General features: G+C 44.0%; 1 protein-coding gene across 9 annotated transcripts in view; it reads right to left on the minus strand.

Moving 5' to 3' along the window:
* SSH2 (slingshot protein phosphatase 2) overlaps window positions 1-25,250 on the minus strand; it is a 271,552-nt gene that overhangs the window by 23,830 nt on the left and 222,472 nt on the right. For all 9 annotated transcript variants that reach the window (XM_056558978.1, XM_056558982.1, XM_056558984.1 and 6 more), the window contains 3 exons: window positions 18,628-18,731; window positions 12,829-12,893; window positions 5,313-5,434 (listed from right to left, as the gene is read on the minus strand). In XM_056558978.1, coding sequence (XP_056414953.1) covers window positions 5,313-5,434; window positions 12,829-12,893; window positions 18,628-18,731 — 291 coding nt within the window. The remainder of the gene's footprint in view (window positions 1-5,312; window positions 5,435-12,828; window positions 12,894-18,627; window positions 18,732-25,250) is intronic.

Here is a 25,250-nt window from a genome sequence, read left to right on the forward strand (position 1 = left end):
AGAGATATTTTTAGTGAGAACTGATTAAGGAAACCTAGCAACCTACCCAGAAACTTGTCATAAATATTGAGGCTTGTAAGCCCACGAAACCTGACCTGTTGGTCTAAAAACAGCTTGGCTTCTATCTGCAGTTATCTGCTCCCAAACTGTCACCACATATAATGGACATCATCTACGCTACAATGTCCAAGGTGTACTCTATTAATAGTACAGGCCTCACAGAAACATCTCAAGTAGTCAATGATTTTTGCCTTGACTTTAATGCTTCAGCTCTTCAATATGAAGACAGCTCTGAAGACACCATCACACCATTGAGGAGTATGATCCTACCTCACCATGTTCTATATGGAGGAGCCCCCAGACAGGGCCTTAAAAAGAAGGTAGGACACAAGAAGATGTAACCGGCCTAACAAGTCTATTTTTTTTATAGTTAACTCTAAAGCTGTTAAGCTGTGGAAACAAACTACCTGCTGGACCAGATAAAGAGCACGACATCTTGTCTACCTCAGGTAGACCTACTATAAGAGAAACCTACTATACAATAAGGACACCAAAAATTCTGAAGAAACGCAGGACGGCCAAGATAGAACATGACAACAGGCTGGTGTAAAACAGACCGCTTGAAGGGGTAATCCGCCCCTAAACATCTTATCCCCTATGGACAGGGGATATGTTGTCTAGGGGCCGAGTACCCCTTTATCAGCTTAAGTCAGATCCCGATTCTACATGTACAAAAAGGTCGATAGAGAATGACGAAAAGTATAAAATAGAGAAGAATGTTTATGTCTGGAGCCAGTCTGGTAGCCTAAACTTTTTCAGTCTCAAAATCCTAATTCACCCTAACTTTGCACTTGTGATTTTGGTAACTTTAAAGCTCAAAGTCAGCCAAACCCACAGATTTCGATAGGACCAGTATCTATCTTATGCATATGAAGGTGTGCAGAATGATGGTTCGGGCAAGCTGAATTTTAACACCCAAGCCTCATGGGAGATAAATGGTCACAAGATTTGCCGGTCAGTGCCATATTCCTCCCTCCCTATTGAGAACACATGCACACTTGGTCATGTTGAGCATGCATGTGTGTGTCTATGGAAGAATGGGGGAATAGCAGTCAGCTAAAGGCAGCTATCAAAGGTGTATGGCCTCTAGATAGACAGAGGGAATAGATGATTTATTGGAAGCCATTGCCATGTGCTGAATGCTTTCAGGCATAGGTTCTCTTATACTGTATATTAGGATTTAAGGGGCAGACCACTGAAAACTGTAGGTCTGTCTCCATGTTATCGGTAAGGGCAGCATTACCTACATGACAAGTCCCCTTAATGACAGAACTTTTGAATGAGCAAACAGGTAAATTAAGCCAAATGTTCGGGGACCATGTAAGAAGAAAGTGACAATAAATGGGACCATTAGATACTATTATATGCAGCATGTTGACTATGCTTTACAAGAAACTATGGAAGTTAACATCCACAGGTTATATACCACTTTATGTTCTTTTATTACATTTCTAAATCCATTCTGACTTTCAATACTGCAAATCCTATCATATTTTACTTTGAAATGACATCAGCGGGTAGGCAAGAATATATTCGTAACAAAACCAAAGTTCTTCTTAGTGCACCGATCTAGATGGATTTACGGTAGTACTTAAAGTAACCGGCTCCGGTCTCCGCCGCGATCCTCTTCCTGGTTGCCGGTGGTCGGATGAATCATACTGCGCTCAGCCAATCACCGGTCGCAGCGAAGTCAGACTCGGCCGGCGATAGGCTGAGCAGCAGTGTGAAAACGCTTCAGGACACAAAATCCTTCACTACACCGGCACCTGCTGCCGGGGCCGAAAACGTCACACTGCCGCTCAGCCTATCGCCGGCCGAGTCGGGACTTCACTGCAGCTGGTGATTGGCTGAGCGCAGTAAGACTCTTCGACCACTGGCAACCAGGAAGAGGATCGCGGCGGAGACCGGAGACGGTTACCGGAGGCCCCGGGGGAGCGGAGGAAGGTATGTACATCTTTATTTTTTTACTGCTGGCACTATGGGGGAGAATTTTTATGTTCTGGAGTTCTCCTTTAACCCCTTAACGACGTAGGACGTATATTTACGTCCTGCGCCGGCTCCTGCGATATGAAGCGGGATCGCGCCGCGATCCCGCATCATATCGCGTCGGTCCTGGCACTCATCAATGGCCGGGACCCGCGGCTAATACCACACATCGCCGATCGCGGCGATGTGCGGTATTAACCTTTTAGAAGCGGCGGTCAAAGCTGACCGCCGCTTCTAAAGTGAAAGTGACCCGGCTGCTCAGTCGGGCTGTTCGGGACCGCCGCGGTGAAATCGCAGCGTCCCGAACAGCTGACCGGACACCGGGAGGGCCCTTACCTGCCTCCTCGGTGTCCCTATGGGACCTATAACACTGCAAAAAAAATGTAAAAAAAAAGTGTTAATAAAGGTCATTTAACCCCTTCCCTAATAAAAGTTTGAATCACCCCCCTTTTCCCATTAAAAAAAAAAAAAAAGTGTAAAAAAATATAAAAATAAACATATGTGGTATAGGGGTCAGAAGATGACATTTTTAAACGTATAAATTTTCCTGCATGTAGTTATGAATTTTTCCAGAAGTGCGACAAAATCAAACCTATATAAGTAGGGTATCATTTTAACCGTATGGACCTACAGAATAATGATAAGGTGTAATTTTTACCGAAATATGCACTGCGTAGAAACGGAAGCCCCCAAAAGTTACAAAATGGTGTTTTTTCTTCGATTTTGTCGCACAATGATTTTTTTTTCCGTTTCCCCGTGCATTTTTGGGTAAAATGACTAATGTCACTGCAAAGTAGAATTGGTGACGCAAAAAATAAGCCATAATATGTATTTTTAGGTGGAAAATTGAAAGGGTTATGATTTTTAAAAGGTAAGGAGGAAAAAACGAAAGTGCAAAAACGGAAAAACCCTGAGTCCTTAAGGGGTTAAGAAAGACAAAGAAGCGCAAAAGTCCATATGAATTAGACTTGACACTAAAAGTTTCTCCACATGCACAACGGGGGACATTTATCATTGTTGTCTTTGGAAAGTGAGCTTTGAAGTCAATTTTTTTTGCTTTGGGTTTGCTTATGTGCGACACATTTATATCAAGGGAGGTTGATAAATTTGGTGCACATAAGCAAAAAACAATAAATCACTTCCCACCATTTTGCATGATTCCTGCTCTCCCCAGACTTTTCTGCACAGTTGTGACTTTTTGTGAGACTTTTAAAAAGTGCCCTCCAAAAGCAGTCTTGTAAGCCAGGTCTGACCTGTCTTAGGTATGCGATTTTTCTGAGGGGTTTGAAACTATTTTATGCCGATGTGCGACATTTGCACTTCATACATTTTTGACCACTGCAAAGTAAAAACTAAAAGTTGTTTAGGGAAGGCAGTTTGGTACTTTCTGTACCCACAAAAAGGAGATTTTTTTGTACTCACCATCAAATCTCTTTCTCGTAGCCTTCATTAGGGGACACCTAACTGATGCGGTGTCCCCCAATGAAGAGCGAACGAGAATTATTTTTTATTTTATTTTTTTAAAGTGCGGCATTTTGTGGCCCAGAGGAAGCGAAAAAATATATAAGAATCTAAATGCAATGATAAATCTCTCTAAATGATAAATTTAGCGGTAAATCTCTCTCTAACATGTCTCATGAAGCCTGTTTAACCATCCATCCAGGCAGGTTACAGGATTTCTGGTTTTACACTTTTTGGCTACATGGAAACCATTGGTGACTAAACATCACATGCCGGTCTCGTGTCAGAGGAGGGGAGCAGATATTACACCATGTGCAGGTGGGGTTTCAAAACAAGCACTGAAATATTTTCCATAGTAACTAGACTACAAGGCTATGAATAACATTACACTAGAGATTCTTGGCATAGCAGTTCCCTGCTTTTCCCACTAGCTGCTGGCTAGAAAGATGGATGAGAATCGCCGAGTCTCCAGCTGCCAGAAAACGACGGGAAATCAAATGGGGGAAAAAAAAAACAAAAAAAAAAACACAGCTACATCCAAGAAATAATAGAGTAAAGGGGAGCAGTAAAGGGGTTGTATCACGTTTTATTAACACGTTTTTATTAATTATTAGGTATACAACTAAATTAATGGCAATCGCGGTTGTGAAAACTTTCCTGTAAACCAGAAATTAATCTGGTGCTACCAAAAAGTGAAGAAAAAAATGTATATTATTTTACATTTTTTATAAAAAAAATAAAAATAAATTATATATATAGTGGTCCCTCAAGTTACAATATTAATTGGTTCCAGGACAACCATTGTATGTTGAAACCATCGTATGTTGAGACCATAACTCTATGGAAACCTGATAATTGGTTCTGAAGCCCCAAAAGGTCATCCAAAAATAGGAAAAGGTGAGGAATAAACAAAAATAAATAGATAACTAATCAGATAAAGCAAGTCATTCTATACAAAAATAAGAAAGATCTGCTGGGAGCTGTAAATGACTGTCTATTTCAGTGTTTCCCAAAGAGAGTGGCTCCAGTTGTTGCAAAACTACAACTCCCGGGCATGCTGGGAGTTGTAGTTTTGCAACAGCTGTAGGCACCCTCTTTGGGAAACACTGGTCTACGTAGAGGACAGGAGCTTCTTCAGGGTCCCGTACAGAACACGCAATGTCCTAAAAATAGTAAAATGAAGCCGCCCTTACCTGGTGTCCAAAGGAGCAGCTAACCCTGGTACAGGTAAAGAGTACAGAACATGAAATAACCCATGTACTGTAGGGGGCGCTACCAGACACCAGTCAGTGCATGCACTTTAGGAATACAGGGTTTTACCAGTGAAATGCCCATTCTGATTGGTCGGTTCTTCCAGCCATTGACACGTTTCGTAGATTCCATAGCATTGTATGTTGAGTCTGGTTTCAACTATTGTATGTTGAGGCCATTGTAAGTTGAGGGATCACTGTGTGTGTGTATATTATATATATATATATATATATATATATATATATATATATATATATATATATATATATATATAGTAATTATTCAAGGAAGTTTTTATGTGGTTTTCTCAAATCCAATACATAATCCCAGATAATGTTTTTTACCCAGTAACATCTTTTACTAAGTGGCTCAGCCAAGGATAGATACATGGTGTGAGGCAGTGCTTTCCAACCAGTGTGCCTGTGGCAAAACTACAACTCCCAGCATGCCCAGAGTTGTAGTTTTGCAACAGCTGCGGGCACACTGGTTAGGAAGCACTGATGTGAGGGTAAGTCAGACAACTCTGTACAAAGGAAATATTGGTTATGACTTACCTGTCATTGCATGAAAAATCCATCCCCAGTACGATGCTCTCCTCAGTGTCTTGCCTTCCGTTTGTTGAGACGACAACCATGTAACGTGTGCGGTTCTGGTAGGTGCTTTCTAATTTTACGGCCTAAATACAAACAAAAAAACATAAATAGGTTACTACACATGATCTAACACAGCAAGTAGTAAACCCATGCGCTGGTCAATGAAAAGCAACATTTTCATGCCCAGGACAAGGAACAAGACCAGAACATACCATGATAAAACCAGATGGGAACTAAAGCAGAATAGCTTTCGCAGTGATAGAAGCCGATGTCTTTCATCATAGAGGAAGACGTCACTACAACAGCTGTAAACAGTATTACACCATGCGGTCACGCTGCTTGTGTAAGAGGGGGGTCACCAAACTTCAGTAAAAGGAGTATTCATATTTCAGGTATTCTGTGCATAATTTATCCAGGAATAGAAAAAAAGAGCTAATTTCTTCCAAAAACACCACCACACATGTCCTCAGTTTGTGTGTGATATTACAACTTGGCTCCATTCACTTTAATAGCACTGAGCTGCAATACTGCACATAACCTGAGGAAAGGTGTGGTGCTGTTTTATTTGGAGAAGTCAGCTTTGTTTTTCTAATACTGGATACTTCCTTAAAAGGGTTAATTAGATACAACATTTGACATGTCGATCAGACATATTAAAAAGTTGTTGATCGCAGGTCTCACTCCTCAGACCCTCTGCGATCATAAGTTATTAGCCAGGGAAGGGGATGGCCAGCCTGATGATCCCTCTAGTTCTCTGCCCCGTGCAGTCAATAAGTCAAAAGTTGTTTTTAAAGTGTACCTGTTGTTTGCAAAAACTTTTTATATGAATAATCTACATATATATTTATTTATAATATACACTGGTTAAAAAAAAAAAAAAAAAGTGTGTATATTTCTGGGTGAACATTTGTTGTTCCTGTAACTATTGCCTGTATATCTCTGTGCTGAGGAAAAATACAGGAAGTGGGGGCGGGACAAGCAGAGCCCCACTCGTCCTCAGTGCACAGAGCCCCGCTCGTCCTCAGTGCACAGAGCCCCGCTCGTCCTCAGTGCACAGAGCCCCGCTCGTCCTCAGTGCACAGAGCCCCGCTCGTCCTCAGTGCACAGAGCCCCGCTCGTCCTCAGTGCACAGAGCCCCGCTCGTCCTCCGTGCACAGAGCCCCGCTCGTCCTCCGTGCACAGAGCCCCGCTCGTCCTCCGTGCACAGAGCCCCGCTCGTCCTCCGTGCACAGAGCCCCGCTCGTCCTCCGTGCACAGAGCCCCGCTCGTCCTCCGTGCACAGAGCCCCGCTCGTCCTCCGTGCACAGAGCCCCGCTCGTCCTCCGTGCACAGAGCCCCGCTCAGGCAACAGCTTCAGGGACAAGACCGCATTTTTGAAGAAAAAAAATGGAGCTGAAGTGCAAATAAGTGTTATTTAACCTGAGGCTGTCCAGCTATAGGGAAACTACAAATCCCAGCCTCTTTTTACAGGAAGAGACTCACAGATTACAAACCACATTAGAAAGTATAAATGGGCACAGATGCAACTGTTTTGGAGTTGTCCATTTGTTTGTGGATGCGGGGAAATACTTCGGGTCGTGCAAGATAATAGAATTTCATACTTAGTACGTGGCATAGTGAGTTCTGGTGAGCGTTAAGTATGCTGGTGCAGGATTTACACAGCGCCTGGATGTACGTCCTCTTCAGGAAGAAAGCGCTTCCTGCGCAGTGTGCCATATCACAAAGGACATCTGCACAGCCAAGAGACACCACAGGGATAACCGTCTATTGTTTTTCTCACATTCTGTGCAAGACATCAGCTGTGTGCCCAGTCAGGGCTGACTCAGCAAGAACACAAGTATGAACAATGCCAAGTCTTCAGGAAACGGCGCTATGTGCATACGATTCCAAGAAGCTGTCTTAAAGTAAGGAGATCAGGGAAAGGCTTCCAGAAGTTGCAAAACTACAACTCCCAGCATGCCCGGAAAGCCAACGGCTGTCCGGGCATGCTGGGAGTTGTAGTTTTGCAAAATCCGGAGGTCCGCAGTTTGGAGACCACTACTCTTGAAGGTAGACAACGTCTCTCTTACGTCACCTATAGGTAGCTACGTTGTCCTTGCCACTGAAGAAACATAACTAGTAAGTTTAGGCTGTTTTGGGGTTCTTCCATCCTTTCGTGCAGAATAGTATGTAACTGGTATAGGGGATCTTACAGGCAGTGTTCCCTGGTAAAAAGAGTATGCCAATTTACAGTCCAAGTAAAAACAAAGTAGCTTTGTAACCGTAAACTGCATGAAAACAAAGACTATGAAGGCGCATACTATGTGCGCCGATTCGTCCAGGATAATTCTAAAAGTGCCTGCAGCTGGTCCTATAAGATGAGCGGAGGGGAGAGAGAATAAATTCCTAGAAACGCTGCAGCTATTAGATGACTAAATGATAGAGCCGACAGTAATTGGGCGAGATGTAAATAATATGCCCCCAGCGGGAGAGATTGCATAGCGTTTGAGAAGTCCTATCTGACGTGAGCGGTCTGGGTGAACGCAGAACAGAAAAGGATCGCTTTGGGAACGTTTAGTCTTATTATCATGCCTAGCAACATGGAAAGCAAATGCAAAATAGAACGCAGCAACCCGTAATTCACCTCAGAGGAGGCCGTATACATTCAGCACTGAACTATTCTTGTGTGGGCCCCACAGTCGCAGAAATACCTAGGGTAAAGAGGTTTTCTCCCCAGACATATATTTATCACCTATGTACGAGATAGATGGTAGATGTAGACTCTAGGACAGGGGTCTAAAACTGGCGGCCCTCCAAATGTTGCAAAACTTCAACTCCCGACATGCCCGGACAGCCATTTGCTGCAGCTATCTGCTGTCGAGAATGCCGGGAGTTAAAGTTTTGCAACATCTTGAGACCCCTGCTCTAGGAAGACCCATTTAGGCTAGGCTGATATTTGCATTGGGGCCATGGAGGACACCAACAGAGCCCGACCGATCCTCTGGACTTTAAAGGAGAACTCCAGGGAAAACGATGTTATCCCCTATCGACAGAAAAGGGGATAAGTAGCTGATATGGGGGGGTGGGGGTTCCAACCGCTGGGACTCCCATGTGATCTCTGGAACAGGACCTGGCTCTCAGTGAGGAGCAGGATAGGGAATAAGTAGCTTTATTCATTTCTATGAGAGCATCGAAAAGACCCGAGTACAGAACTAGGGCATCACCGGCACTCCCATAGAAAAGAATGCAGTCTACCGGTAGACGACACACACTTCTTCACTGACAGCTGGGGTCCCGTCACACCGGTCGGTCCCTGCGCGATCAGCTACTTATCCCCTATTCTGTGGACAGGTGATAAGTTAGTTTTGGCTGGAGTTCTCCTTTAACTGGGTCTTTTGTGTTACTGTCATTTAACTGGAACAAAACTGGGTCATTGCAAAAGAATGACCCAAGACATTTAAGAAGGTTTGAGGGCGTTTACCTTTGGTAATGAAATTCACTGACAGAGCTATGTTGGATCAGGGGTAGAAGAAAGGGAGGTACAGAGGTCATACCCATTGGTAGGATGATGGTTCAATGAATACTAGTGACTATTGGATGAACACTGATTTAACACAACTGTTTTCCAGAGGAAGGGTAGGGTCACACGTAACGGATCCACTGCGTATTTTTCGTTACAGACCTGTCTGTGACTCAACCCATTTTGTGCCTCCAGCTGTTGCCACCCCACCTCTCGCCCCGTGAGTCCACTCAGACATCGCGGCTGCTCCGAGATGTCAGAGTGCACTCGCCAACTCGCAGGCCCCTGTGTGGCTGCGAGTAGCGGTGGATTGCAGCTGCAAGCAGGCCAGGGGTGGGGTGAGGGAACAGGGGTAGGAACAGCTGGGGGCACAAAATGGGTGAGGTACCGGCAGGTCCGCAGCGTAAAATACCCTGTGCATCCGTTACACGTGACCCTACCCGAAAGAAGACTGCTAGTCAGCTCAAATAATTACTTGGTAAATTTCACTAAACTTTGAAAGCAATCTTTGAAAGGAAAACTGTCAGCCTGTTCACCCACCCTGAAGCCAATAAGATGACCGTGTGGGTGAAAAGGAGTCCAACGAGGGGTCACTTAAATATGTCCAGTAGGTCCTGAGATATGTCCCCCAGAAGATCCTCTGCTGAATACAGTGAATCGCACATTGGGGGCGGGGCTTTGTCGGCTCAATTTACATATTCATTCTGTGTGACTCCACATCCTAGTGAAGTGGAGTCCCGAAGTCCCGCCCCCTGTGCATGATTAGCAGTGGATCTTCTGGGGGGGGATGACGACAGACACATATTTAAGTAAGTGACCCCATTGTTGGATTCCTGTTCACCCACCCTATAACACAGTGTATTGAGTTTAGTGTGGGTGGACAGAGTGTTAGTTTTCCTTTAAGTGCTTTTTTTTTTACATCCATGCTAGCCGTCCTTGGAAATGGACTATATCTGAAGGCAGACTAGAGCCAAAACATCCAAAGGAAATACAAGGAAAGCAGTACTATGCGCGTTTTGGGGACTCTTAGCAGCTAACGTGACTATGTGAATTTTATGTATAATGCCACACATGGTCCAGCGTACTGCAGAAAACCACAGCAACCCGTAGATTTCCTTTCAATCAGCATAGCTCTTCACGGCACATTTATGCCTGTGCCGGCTGATCTGCAAAACCAGCAAGAAGATATACAAGCATGGAAAAGCCAAGCCAAAATAGCCACAGCAAAGCTAAACATAGGCCGAAGCCTAACCTTTAAGGTTGGTGCTTTAAATTCTTCACTGACTGCAGATGTGTCACCTAAGCCTCACAATGCACTTGTCTGGTAAGAAGAAACCAGCAGAATTCTGCACGTAGCTGTGGATGTCAACAATGAAGAATACAGACTGGCAAAGGACTTAAAGGGGTACTCCGCCCCTAGACGTCTTATCCCCTATCCCAGCCCTTCCCCAATATCGCGCCACACCCCTACCCCTTAATTCCCTGGTTGAACTTGATGGACATATGTCTTTTTTCAACCGTACTAACTATGTAACTATGTAAGATGTCTGATTGCGGGACCCCCACGATCTCTGTGAAGCACCCAGCGTTTGTTTAGAATGCTGGGTGTGGGTGGCGGGGGGGTTGTGACGTCACAGCCACGTCCCCCGTGACATCACACCAAGCCCCCTCAATGCAAGTCTATGGGAGGGGGCGTGGCTGTCAGCCACGCCCCCTCCCATAGACTTGCATTGAGGGGGCGTCAAGTGACATCATGAAGGGTGTGGCAGTGACGTCACGACCACCGCTCCAAGCGTTCGAAACAAAATGTTCCTAACGCTGGGGCAGTGGAGTACCCCTTTAAGAGTTACAGAATGTAAATTTACATTGTTGTCGAAACGTTGTGGAAGAGTGGACTTTGCCCTAAAACTCTTTATGCTAATTATTTATGCAGTAGCACCTCCTTACCATTACGCTACTCCCACCAGTAACAAAAATAGGAAAATCCCAGCGGGGTGTGGTTCTCCGCGAAAACTTATCTGTACACAGAAAGAGCTTCTGAATAACCTTTGGCAGCTCCAAGTGACTGCCTCAGCAGAAAATGCCACGTGAGACAAACTTCAAAGCTTGTTATTTTATATGGGAATATCATATGAATGTGTACGCCCTTCAGGCAGACATTCTTCTATGGTTTGTTATACAGCGTCTGGAACAACTCTGCTCACAAATGATAGGTTGGTGTTTAGAGATGGGATTCATATCATTAACCCCTTTAAGGACCAGACCAATTTTATTTCTGCATTTCCGTTTTTTTCCTCCTTGCCTGCTAAAAATCATAACTCTCTTATATTTCCATCCACAGACCCATATGAGGGCTTGTTTTTTGCATCACCAATTGTACTTTGTAATGACATCACTTTTACCATAAAATGTACGGCGCAACCAAAATAAATATTATTTATGTGGGAAAATTGAAAAGAAAACCGCAATTTAGCTAATTTTGGAAGGTTTTGCTTTCACGCTGTACACTTTCCGGTAAAAATGAAATGTTTTCTTTATTCTGTGGGTCAATACGATTAAAACAATACCCATGTTATATGCTTTTCTATAATTGTACCGCTTAAAAAAATCTCAAACCTTTTTAACAAAATTAGTATGTTTGAAATTGCCCTACTTTGACCACCTATAACTTTCTAATTTTTCCGTATATGGGGCGATATGAGGGCTCATTTTTTGCGCCATGATCTGTGGTTTTTATCAGTGCCACTTTTGCCTAAGTTATACTTTTTATAAATTTTAAATACATTTTTTTGGGAATAAAATGTGACAAAAAAAGCAGCTATTTTGGAATTTTTCTTATTTTTATTACGTTTACGCCATTCACCGTACAGGATAATTAACAATATATTTTAATAGTTCAGACTTTTACGCACACGGCAATACCAAATAGGAGTATTATTTTTTTACAATTTTTTGGAGGTAAAATGGGAACATACGGACATTTTAACTTTTTATTGGGGGAGGGGATTTTTCCAAATTTTTTATGTAAATTATTTTTTTTTTTTTTTTTTTTTTTTTGCACTTAGGGGACTAAGTGCAAAAAATAAAAATAAATAAATAATAAAAAAAAAAAAGGAAAATCATTTGATTGCCAATACTGTTCAGTGCTATGCATAAACATAGGACATAGCACTGATCAGTATTATCGGTCATCTTCTGCTCTGCTCTGCTCGATCTCAGACCAGAGCAGAAAGGGAGACGGCCAGAGGCAGGTGAGGGGACCTCCGGCTGCCATGCTGGATGCTCGGATTGCTGCGGGCGATCTGATCATCACTTTAAAGTACCGCACTGCCGCAGATGCCGTGTCCGCAATTAGCGGCGGGTCCCTGGTCGCAGCCGGGACCTGCCGCGCATGACCAGAAAGGGAGAGATCTTGAAATATCGCCAGTACCGCCGACAGGTGTGTGTAAGCCTGTCTGCTATTAGTCTGGAAGGAAAGCTGGGTGAACAGCATACATGGAAGCTCCGGCTGGAGCAAGAGACTTGTACTAAGATGCCGCATCCCTGAACAGCGACGAGCACTTGGGTGATTAGGTTATGTTCTTTTATATACTGCCTCCGTTATTTGAAAGTTTTGTAAAGAAAAAAAACGAAAGAAGTAAAGCATATGGAGTTAAGCGCATGAACCTCGTTGTACGTGTGCGTTTTTTCTAAGTATATGGACATTGTACTAAGAGCAAGTGGAGTCTCAGCTGCACAACGTTACACCCTAGTTGCTTTCTACCGGACAGACTTCCTATATAGAGTGCAAAACTTCAACTCCCAGCATGCCCGGACAGCCGTTGGCTGTCCGGGCATGCTGGGAGTTGAAGTTTTGCAACATCTGGAGGGCTACAGTTTGAGACCACTGGTCTAGATGTAGCCAAGGTGTATGCACAAGAATAGATCCAGCTGAGAGTGTATGATAGAACGTCAGTGGAAGGCGGTCCAAAGACTTACCAGGCGGATGTTGTCCTCAGGTCGGAGGAGTGTGAACATGGCTTGGAGATGTTGCTGAAGGTCCCCTAGAAGAAAAGAGCATAGAACAATGTTATAACTTGTAGATTCCACAGGCAAAACTACCAGAGGAATAAAACCAACTATATAGTATACACAATCTGCACTAAGCAGGTGTACGCTTTAGTCATGGCTACCCTAGAAGTATTGTCAATAAAGTAAAAAAAAAATATAAAGCCATTACATTAAATACTGTTGTGTGTGCAACATAATATACAATGATTACTACTCCATAAACCTCATCCAGAAGGATAAAGAAAAGGAGCAAGGTCATAGGAAAGGACTGAAACCAAGCCAAAAGTATTTCCAAGGAAAAGCATGTGTACCCCCGATAGTTTCTAATGTGCACACGCGGTGCCAGCTATCTAAAAGAAGGCCTTTCATGGCACAATAGGGAGATTATTTATCCTTGGGATAGGTCCCTTTGGCCAACACAGTAGGCTGCTGAAATGGATTATAATGGATTATAGATGTACGTCTCCAGTTCTGATGTACAGCCGGGAACGTTTACACATGTTAACAACAGCTAATATAATAACCAGTGTGTAAAGAAATAATCCATTATAAATCCGAAACCAGCCAGGTGACTGCAGTGGTCAAAATACTAGATTCATTAATTTCCTATTGCTTATATAATGCCGGCATATTCCCCAGCGCAGTACAGAAAATGTCCTGTCCTCAAGACGGCTCACAATTTAAATGGGGCACCCCGCCCCCAGACATCTTATCTCCTAACTGATCCGCGATTGCCGTGCAGCACCCAGTGTTGTAAACAGTCACTCCCCTTCTCATAGATCTGAATTGGGGGGGGGGGGGGGATTGACGTCACAAGGGGGTGTGGGGTAATGTCACGACCCCTGCTGCAGGAACCCAGCGTTCTAAACAATATCTCGGGGGTCTCATATGAGAGACCTCTATGATCGGGCATTTTATCCCCTCTCCTTTGGAGAGGGGATAAGATGTCTAGGGGTGGAGTACCCCTTTAAAGGATAACTCCAGAATATAAAAATTGTCCCCCATACTGCCAAAAAAAAAAAAAAAAGAGATGTACATACCTTCCTCCGCTCCTCCGGGGACTCCGGTAACCGGCTCCAGTCTCCGCCGCGATCCTCTTCCTGGTTGCCGGTGGTCAGCGAGTCATATTGCGCTCAGCCAATCACTGGCCGCAGTGAAGTCAGACTCTGCCGGCGATAGGCTGAGCAGCAGTGTGATAACGCTTCAGGACACAAAATTCTTCACTACACCGGCACCTGCTGCCGGGCTGAAAACATCACACTGCCGCTCATCCTATGGCCAGTGATTGGCTGAGCACAGTATGACTCGCCGACCACCAGCAACCAGGAAGAGGATCGCGGCGGAGACCGGAGCCAGTTACCGGAGGCCCCGGGGGAGTGGAGGAAGGTATGTACCTGTTTATTTTTTTTTACTGCCGGCAGTATGGGGGACAATTTTTATATTCTGGAGTTCTCCTTTAATAGATATACTAGGGCCTAGCAGTTTTTAATGTATGTGACAACCAATGGTGTTGTGTTGCTTTTCTTAAATGGGATCTGCCATTAGAAAAACTATTATTTTTTTTATATGTAGTAGAGACATACCAAAGGTGAGAATACAGACCCCAAACAATCGGTAGAAGTGCACGCTAAGCACTTTCTCTCCTGGCTTAACTATGTGCTTCTCTCCCTGCTTCTTCTAGCGATCAGTCGGTCCTCTGAACACTCAGATCCCAAACCAATCAAAACTTTTGACATGTCTCTATGAGCTTTACTCTGCATCTCCTTACGTACGCAATAGTCACGGCACAGGCAATAGGATGCAGAATGGAGCTCTATTCTGCAGCGGAGAATGCTTAGCACAGGGGAGAATGCCCCATGTTCACCAAACTCCATCATAAGCATATACAAAAGAACGAGGATTACAGATGAACGGAGTCACATGGCGAAGAACAGCAAGTATCCCTGTCACCAGTGCGTTAGTGCGGGTGATACGGATGACAGGGTACCTTTAAATGGATTTGTATTTTTAAGTCTCTTCAAATGTGTGCGCGGGATTGTCTAGTGAACGTCTTTGCAGAAGTAATCTGCAGCAATTATATGAGAAAAGATCCTGGTGCTCCAAATGTTTATCCAAACTGCTTTATTAGCATTTACACTGCATAACAAACTGCAGTTGATAAAGGCTATGATTTGCCGTAACGCATACTGCTTGCATGTTATGCAGTGTAAACGCTAATAAACCGTTTGGATGAACATTTGGAGTACCAGGATCTTTTCTCATATATTTGGACTTACCCGATCTGCGTGCACCTACAGGCTGCAGTGCCGACCGTCTTCGCTTCTATGTAATCTGCAGTAAGTCCGATCTGTGTGATCTTGCACATGGCAGATATTTGTGCTGGAGATTTTCATTCTTTTGGCGTAACAGAGGTTAATGCGCAGCAAAAGCAGATTTTCAGCGAGAGTCACATGTGGACCAGGCCTAAAAGGCAGACGCTCTCTTGTATGTAAATATACAGAGAAATGATGTTCCCAGGAGAAAGTACATAATCCAAAATGGTTTACTAATGATAGAATACATACATCAAAGGGGAAGCCTGCTTAAAAATAGAGCACTTGTGCCGACCGTACAGGTAAACGCATCCTGGATTAATAGTGATTGTCTCATGGGTTGACAAGACGGCTATAGGAAAATATACAGGTCATTGTTAAGAGTCTCCGGCTGCGCTGTATTTTTCATCATGCTGGCTATTGTTATATTGGGTACTTACTGTATGTCACACAATGATCAAAAAAGGAACAAAAGCAGCTGCGGCAGAACACTTGGTGGAAATACTAAATATAAATAAGCGACATTCTCGCAAAACCAGTTCTCACCAAGTACAGGGATTTGGATTTTCACCATATTACTGAGCTCCACCAAACTATTTCCTGAAAAGCTGCAGTTCCCCAAATAAGCACATTATTTATAGGGTGACAACAGAAAAGCACCTGTTTAAAAGGTGTTACCTAACTTACTTTAGGATGATGGGGGTTACCGAGTGATGCACGCAACAGTGAAATCCCTATAGAGGACCAGACTTAGTCTCCACTGTCACATCGGGTCACTAGGGATCTCACAATGCTTTCAGAAGCTAGAACTGTTGTCACCTGACGGAGAATCACTTACTATACTGGAAAGTTATATATATTTTTTTTTGCGTCATATCAGAAAGTCTATTAAAATAATTATATATATATACACACACACACACATACACACACACACACACCCACCCCGTATGTACTCAAGTATAAACCGACCCAAATATAAGCAGAGGCCCCTAATTTCACCCCAAAAACCCAGGAAAAGTTAATGACTCGACTATAAGCCTAGGGTGGGAAAAACATCATCCCCCCTGTCATTAACACCCTAATCATCATCACCCTGTCATCATCCCCCCCGCCGTCATCATCACCGCCTGTCATTTTCCCCCCTTTCATCATCACAACCTGTCATCATCCCAGTTATCATCCCCACCCCCCTCTCTTCATCATCACTGCCTGTCATCATTCCCCTGTCATCATCCCCCTGTCATCATCCCCCTGTCATCATCCCCCTGTCATCATCCCACACCCCCCCCCTTCATCATCACGCCTGTCATCCTCCCCCTCTGTCATCATCCCACCCCCCCTTCATCATCACGCCTGTCATCATCCCCCTGTCATCATCCCACACCCCCCCTTCATCATCACGCCTGTCATCATCCCCCTGTCATCATCCCACACCCCCCCTTCATCATCACGCCTGTCATCATCCCCCTGTCATCATCCCACACCCCCCCCCCCTTCATCATCACGCCTGTCATCATCCCCCTGTCATCATCCCACACCCCCCCTTCATCATCACGCCTGTCATCATCCCCCTGTCATCATCCCACACCCCCCCCCTTCATCATCACGCCTGTCATCATCCCCCTGTCATCATCCCACACCCCCCCTTCATCATCACGCCTGTCATCATCCCCCTGTCATCATCCCACACCCCCCCTTCATCATCACGCCTGTCATCATCCCCGTCATCATCCCACACCCCCCCTTCATCATCACGCCTGTCATCATCCCCCTGTCATCATCCCACACCCCCCCTTCATCATCACGCCTGTCATCATCCCCCTGTCATCATCCCACACCCCCCCCTTCATCATCACGCCTGTCATCATCCCCCCCCCCCTTCATCATTACCGCCTGTCAATCCAGTGGTCTTCAACCTGCGGATCTCCAGATGTTGCAAAACTACAACTCCCAGCATGCCCGGACAGCCATCGGCTGTCCGGGCATGCTGGGAGTTTAGTTTTGAAACATCTGGAGGTCCGCAGGTTGAAGACCACTGCAGCCTTCGTCCACTGCGGCCTTCGACCACTGCGGGGGGTCTGGATGATGACGAAGGCCGCAGTGGTCTTCAACCTGCGGACCTCCAGATGTTTCAAAACTACCAAAACTACAACTCCCAGCATGCCCGGAGTTGTAGTTTTGCAACATCTAGAGGTCCGCAGGTTGAAAACCACTGAGAAGGGATTGACAGGTGGAGAGTTCACTCGAGTATAAGCGGTATATGTATCTCTTTATTTATTAAAGGTTTTATGATATTTTTATACATAAAGAAAAGAAACATATGAAAAATGAACAAAATAAAATAGTAATACAGGTTTAAGCAGCTTTTTTGCTATGAATAACCGGCACAGAAAACAAACTTAGGCTAGGTTTGCATCATTTTCCTTTGGCGCAACTCTAGCGTGACATGCTTCACCTGAACATACGTATTCAACCTAATTCCTATATGTACACAAAAGTATATGTTCAAGATTACACGGAAAGTAGTCACTAATACACTACAACTGATCCAATAAAGCAAAAGGGCCTGTAGCAGTATATGCCGGCGTTTTTGTCGATATCACAATGTATACCAGTGACATAATAGCCACTTAGGCCACAACTGCCAGTGTGTAATTGCGACACTTGTTTGCGCACTACAGGCGTAAGTCGCGGACCGACTGTGGGTCTAATAGCCCCAAGTGACAACATCATGGATAACTATGCGGCTTTCAGTTCTGGTCTTGAGATTCACGTCTGGGCTGGGACTTGAGTCCATATTGTACGTGTCAAAGTGGCCAAATACATAGGCCAAGAGCCACTAATATGCAACCGTTACATATGCAGTTTGGCTTAGGGTGCATGCACACCACGTTTTTGTTATACAGTTCCTGTATGCGGTTTCAAGTTAAAAACCATACGGAACTGTATAGAAAACTGTATGCATTGACTTAACATTGTAAACCGTATGTCAAACGCATCATCCGGTTAAGGGTGCTTTTACACCACGTTTTGTACTTACGGTTCTCGAGTACGGTTGGGAGGTGGGTGCGGGGCTTAATTGCGGCGCCCGCACTGTCTCCGGTCGGCTGCGTTTTCGGCCGTATGCGGTTTCCTGACCGTAGGCAAAAAACGCGGTCGACCACGTTTTTGCCTGCGGTCAGGAAACCGCATACGGCCGAAAACGAAGCCGACCGGAGGCTGCGGATCACTCCTGTCGGCTCATAGACATGCATTAAATACGGTTCCCGAATACGGCTGAGTGCGGGCGCCGCGATTAAGCCCTGCCCCGCTCCTCCCAGCCGTATACGGGAATCGTATTTAAGAAAACGTGGTGTGAACCAAGCCTTAGCCAGTTCAAGAACAGAGCTACATAAAAGAGATTGTCACTCACCTGCATGCTTATTCCGCCTATGGCTGATCCTTGGGGTAGATGAGCCATTTCCACGTGGTAAGAATAAGGCAGCACCTTTGACCGTCAGGAAACTTTCACTGATGCTGTAAAGAGAAGAAAAAAAAAATCCATTTAAAATCGGCAATATACCCACCAAGAAGGTGGCACAATAATAGAGTTCTCAAATACAGTTCACATTACTTCTTCAAACAGTGGTCTTCAAACTGTGAACCTCCAGCTGTTGCTAAAACTCCTAGCATGCCCAGACAGGCAACGGCATGCTGGGAGTTGTAGTTTTGCAACAGCTGGAGGTCCGCAGTTTGGAGGCCACTATCCTTAAGTATACTGAATGCTGAGAACATAGAAGGCATAGAAAGCAGTGTATATACCTATACAGTATATGAATCAGCTAAAAACTACAGTGGTCCCTCAAGTTACAATATTAATTGGTTCCAGGACGACCATTGTATGTTGAGACCAGAACTCTATGGAAACCTGGTAATTGGTACTGATGCCCCCAAAAGGTCATCCAATAGATAGGAAAAAATTAGGATTAAAACAAAAATAAGTAGATTTCTGACTAATACAGATAAAGCAAGATCGTACATATAAAAGTAAGAAAGCTGCTGGGAGCTGTAAATCACTGTCTGTCAGTGTTTCCCAACCAGGGTGCCTCCAGCTGTTGCAAAACTACAACTCCCAGCATGCCCGGACAGCCAAAGGCTGTCCGGGCATACTGGGAGTTGTAGTTTTGCAACAGCTGGAGGCACCCTGGTTTGGAAACGCTGGTCTATGTAGAGGACAGGAGCTTCTTTAGGGTCCTGTACAGTACACGCAACGTCTTAAAAAAGTAACATGGAGCCGCCCTCACCTGGTGTCCAAAGGAGAAGCTAACTGGCACAGGTAAAGAGTACAGAACATGTAATACCTCCCTGTACTGTATGGGGCACTAACAGACAGCCAGTCAGTGCATGCACTTCAGTAATACAGGTAAAGAGTACAGAACATGTAGTTCCTCCCTGTACTGTATGGGGCACTACCAGACACCAGTCAGTGCATACACTTCAGTAATACAGGTAAAGAGTACAGAACATGTAGTACCTCCCTGTACTGTATGGGGCACTACCAGACACCAGTCAGTGCATGCACTTCAGTAATACAGGGGTTTTACCAGTAAATGCCCATTCTGATTGGTCGGTTCTTCCGGCCATTGACACGTTTCACAGATCTGGACTGTCTGTACATTGTATGTTGAGTCTGGTTTCATGTTACAATGGTCCAGAAAAAAACATTGTATGTTGAAACTATTGTAAGTTGAGGGATCACTGTATCTCCCTTGGCTCGGATAGAGCAAGAAGATGGTAGCAGCTGACACACATCTCTAGAAGTCCTTATCTTTCGGGAAGAAAAAAAAATAAAATAGAATCCTACATGTTGAAATCCAACCCATCTAATTCTATCCTTGTATTAGCTATTGTGGAATTACGTAGCAGTTGTACAGTTTTGCGCTGTGGTGTAGTAAAAACGCCGGAATTAAAAATAAACTTGCAGCGAAAGGAGACAGAAAGGTCAATAGTTCTTGAAGTTGATGAAGCGCTTGTAAAAGTATGCGAACATCCTGACAGCTCGCAGAACGCTGGGCCCAGCAGATGGATGAGTGCTCTGCAGGCAGAGCTGTGCTGCAGCATGTAAGCTATTTAGAGGGGGGCACCCTGAAAGTGAAGCGCGTGGCTGGGAGCAGCACAGCTGCCTGGGATCGCTCAGTAACCAGGGCCTGTCACAGCCCTTTCTTTACTAATCACTGGGAATCGGTCTGGGATATACATCGCATTCACGGTCACATAAACCGCAGCAGGTGCTGCTGGGAGAAAAACACTGGGCCAAACAAACCTATTCAATGGAACCCTCAAAGCAAGAAAAGACATCTGGAAGCGGTCATTAATGTAAACCTCGCAGCCAAGGGCCTACACTTCGATTTTGTGACAGGCCATTAACTTCTAGAATAAACCTGCCACCTTTATTTAAAAAAAAAAAAAAAAAAAAAGCTGACAGAAAATTGTAGCACCCTGCATTCAGATATGATTTTACATACCACAGTCTCTCTGTGCAGTACCAGTAGGATTTCAGTCATGGAATGGGAAAATATTTGTTGTACAGTGTCCCCACTGGGTTTAATGGGGGAAGTAAAAAAAAAAAAAAATATTATATATATATATATCATAATAGTAATAATAATGTATTGCAAATTCTGCAAAAATGAAAAGCTGGAATTGCAGATTTCAAAACCATTGCAGCTGCAAATGAAGAGGAATATGGTAATTTTACGCTAGGGCTAGGCGCAACTTCTAATGCAGTATGTAGAGATGAGCGAACTTACAGTAAATTCCATTCGTCACAAACTTCTCGGCTCGGCAGTTGATGACTTTTCCTGCATAAATGAGTTCAGCTTTCAGGTGCTCCGGTGGGCTGGAAAAGGTGGATACAGTCCTAGGAGACTCGTTCTTCCCAAAAGATAAGAAGTTCGCTCATCTCTAGCAGCATGCATTGCGCGATCTCCCTTTAGCACTGCTTCATCACGCAAATAGTGGACACCACCGTGACCAGAAAGCAATTCTGGATGGACTTCTCAGAAATGTCCGCCCACTGGCACTGCTGCATCACGGCTAATGTAAGGCAACCCTGACCAGAAAGCAATCCTGGATGGAGGTCTCGGAAAGGCACGTCATGTCCGCACCCATTTGCGAGTCGCAATAAAACCCTTAAACAAAAAAAAATATTTGCAAAGAACCAGTACCCTTACCCAAGGCTCAAGTCCTGCAGGAAAGTGTGGGAACTGAGTTCCTGCACTTTATTCACGGCATGAACACCATTCCCATTAGTAGGACCAGCCCTTGAATGGAGTTCCCACTCTTTTTCCCAGGACTTGACCCCTGCCCGTACCCTTATAGGGAGTACAGGCACTGACACCCAACTTTCATAATCCAGAAGGGCCAACCTAACTAGTCCAGAGCAGGAGAAAATCCGCATAGCAAACCTATGCTGCTCTGGTCTGGGACAGAGGTGTCAGCAGAGAGCACTGTGAACAAGACAAAAAAGAAATTCAAAAAGGAAAATAATTTCCTCTGTAGCATACAGCTGCTTAAAAGTACTGGAAGGGTAAAGATTTTTTTAATAGAAGTCATTTACAAATCTGTTTAACTTTCTGGCACCAGTTGATTTAAAAAAAATAAAATAAAAAAAATTTATGTTTTCCACCGGAGTACCCCTTTAGCGATGTGTGTCATGTCAATGCATAAGACTTGTCATGCAGGTCTTTTGGAAAGCTGTGTGAGCTGTATACGGCAGCCACGTTGGCGGTCTCCCGGTGTCTACTTATATAAAGTGGTGCAAATTAAGAGAAACTTAATAAAAGATAAAGAGATTTATTCTGAATTCTTGCTCAGGGCATCTCTTTTATACAGTTGCGCCACATAGAAAGTACATCGATAGAACAACGCTGCAATTAGTAGGTATAAAGTTTCCACTTCCTCAAGTAAAGCAGAACAAATAAATAAGAGAGACACCTGGGCTTTGTAACGCTGTCTCTGGTGCCAACTCTGCTCCCGTAACCCTCAGTTCAACCCACAGCAGAACGGGCACGGGCCCAAAAATGATGCTTTTCCGCAACACACTTTAAGAGAAAGAGGAAACCATGTGAAGATTGCAAAGCATTGTGAGAAGCTTTTATTCTGCGTTCATGGGCTGTATTATTGCATATGTGAAGAGTCCAGCTGGGGAGGATGTGATGCGGGATGACGATAACAAGGCCTCACCAGGGAGCCTTCCTCGCACCTGACCACCGCCGCCGCCGCAATAAAAACAAAAAATGGTGAAATATCAATTCCCATCAAACGTGACCTATACCGGGCAGACGTTCAGGAACAAAGAAGAGAGGTCTGGTCATTTATGGTTAAAGGGGTATTCCAGGAAAATAATTATTTTTTTATATCAACTGGCTCCAGAAAGTTTTGTAAGAAACAGATTTGTAAATGATTTGTAAATGATTTCTATTAAAAAATCTTAATCCTTTCAATAATTATCAGCTGCTGAAGTTGAGTTGTTGTCGTTTTCTGTTTGGCAACAGTGCTCTCTGCTTGTCTCGGGAACTGCACAGAGTAGAAGAAGAGATTTGCTTCTTATCTGGACAGTTCCCGAGACACATGTAATCAGAGAGCACTTAGACAGAAAAGAACAACTCAACTTCAGCAGCTCATAAGTACTGGAAGGATTACTTTTTTTTTTTTTTTTTTTTATAAAAGTAATTTACAAATCTGTTTAACTGTCTGGAGCCAGTTGATATATATATATATATATGTATATAAAAAAAAAGTTTTTTCCTGGATAACCCCTTTAACTAGCATGTGTATTTCCCAGTCAGGGTGCCTCCAGCTGTTGCAAAACTACAACTTCCAGCATGCCCGGACAGCCAAAGGCTGTCCGGGCATGCTGGGAGTTGTAGTTTTGCAACAGCTGGAGGCACCCTGGTTAAGAAAAACCAACCTACACTGATTGAAAACATGAGCAAAATAAGTGCAACTTACATTCAAATATCAGGAAAACACTGAAAAACAATGAGAAAAAAGGTTGGTAACTAGCTATTTAGGTATATGGGGGCAACTAACTAATAAGGAAAAAATTATGTTGTATGTATATTAAAAAAAACGGGGTTGAGCTGCAATACCACACACAACCTGTGGACATGTGTGGTGCTGTTTGTCAAAGAAAGCAAACATGTTTTTCCAATCCTAGAAAAACTCTTTTATAAAGGCTATCCAAAGATTTAATGTTATCCCCTATTCACAGAATAAGGGATTAGTAGCTGATCGGTGGAGGGTCTGACCACTGGGACCCCCACAGATCATGAGTGAAGTGGAAGCATGTAGCAGAGTTTAAAGGGGTTATGCAGGGAAAAAACTTGATTATATATCTCAACTGGCTCCAGAAAGTTAAACAGATTTGTAAATGACTTCTATTAAAAAAAAAAAAAAAAAAAAAAAATATCTTAATCCTTCCAATAATTATCAGCTGCTGAAGTTGTTCTTTTCTGTCTTGCAACAGTGCTCTCTGCTGACATCTCTGCTTGTCTCGGGAACTGCACAGAGTAGAAGAAGTTTGCTATGGGGATTTGCTTTTAAACTGGGCAGTTCTCAAGACAGGTGTCATCAGAGATCGCTTAGACAGAAAAGAACAACTCAACTTCAGCAGCTCATAAGTATTGAAAGGATTAAGATTTTTTTAATAGAAGTAATTTACAAATCTGTTTAACTTTCTGGAGCCAGTTGAGAGATATATAAACAGATTTGTAAATTACTTCTATTAAAAAAATCTTAATCCTTTCAATACTTATGAGCTGCTGAAGTTGAGTTGTTCTTTTCTGTCTAAGCGATCTCTGATGACACCTGTCTTGAGAACTGCCCAGTTTAAAAGCAAATCCCCATAGCAAACTTCTTCTACTCTGTGCAGTTCCTGAGACAAGCAGAGATGTCAGCAGAGAGCACTGTTGCAAGACAGAAAAGAACAACTTCAGCAGCTGATAATTATTGGAAGGATTAAGATTTTTATTTTTTTTTTTCTTTAAGAAGTCATTTACAAATCTGTTTAACTTTCTGGAGCCAGGGGATATAGAAAAAAAAAAGTTTTTCCCTGGAATACCCCTTTAACAATGGAACCCACAGAGAACGTTGCACACCATTCACTTTGGGGGGACAATTGATCGCCATTATCATGGTCAATGGGGGGGGGGGATGGTGCCAGTGGTCAGACCGCCACTGATCAGTTATCTCCACAATCCTGTGCATAGAGGATAACATCCGATATCGGGATGACCAATTTTAGAAATTCAGAACACTTGGTGAACAACCTTGAAGGGGCTTTATTGGCGGCCATGTTGATGCAACCAGGAGCAGAAAAAAAAGAGAAATAGCTGTATAGAAGTTGACAGAAGATGGCAATATATCAAATAATCCCAACCAGAGTGCCTCCAGCTGTTGCACAACTACAACTCCCAGCATTGTTTGTACGGCAGGTTTGCAACAGCTGGAGGCACACTGGCTGCTATATTCAATGGTGATAATGTAGCGCCATGAAGCAGGAAGGTAGCGTGAGAAATCATTTTTGTTCTTCTGCAGAAATGAAGATAAGCAGAGCCTCTGGCGGCTTCCTCTCTGAAGGATAACTTGGTTTACAGGCTTCTTCTCAACACCTTTCCTTGGCCTGGAAATCTGGGCTCTTCCTGTGTCAGCAGAGGATTCTGCACAGTGTCACGGGGGCCCGAGATGGAATATGAAGCATGATGTCATCAGTGAACAGCGCCGACACAAATTCAACACAAATGTAGATTTGTGCCATAGATCACAGAGGAGCTTATACTTGAGACAAACAAACCATCAGGACTCCGGCTTTGGGGGATAAGCTGGATTATGTATGGAGCTACACCTATCATTAGGTCAGGTCCACATGTGCTACAAATCCTCCCATTCTGGGCGACCGCATGCACGGAGGAAGAATAACACTGCAGTGTACACCACAGATCTGCTGCAAAATCAAAAAAGAACAGTAAAGATGTAACTAGGGTAAAATTATTA

The sequence above is a fragment of the Hyla sarda genome, chromosome 2 (genome assembly GCF_029499605.1).
Source record: "Hyla sarda isolate aHylSar1 chromosome 2, aHylSar1.hap1, whole genome shotgun sequence".
NCBI lineage: Eukaryota > Metazoa > Chordata > Amphibia > Anura > Hylidae > Hyla > Hyla sarda.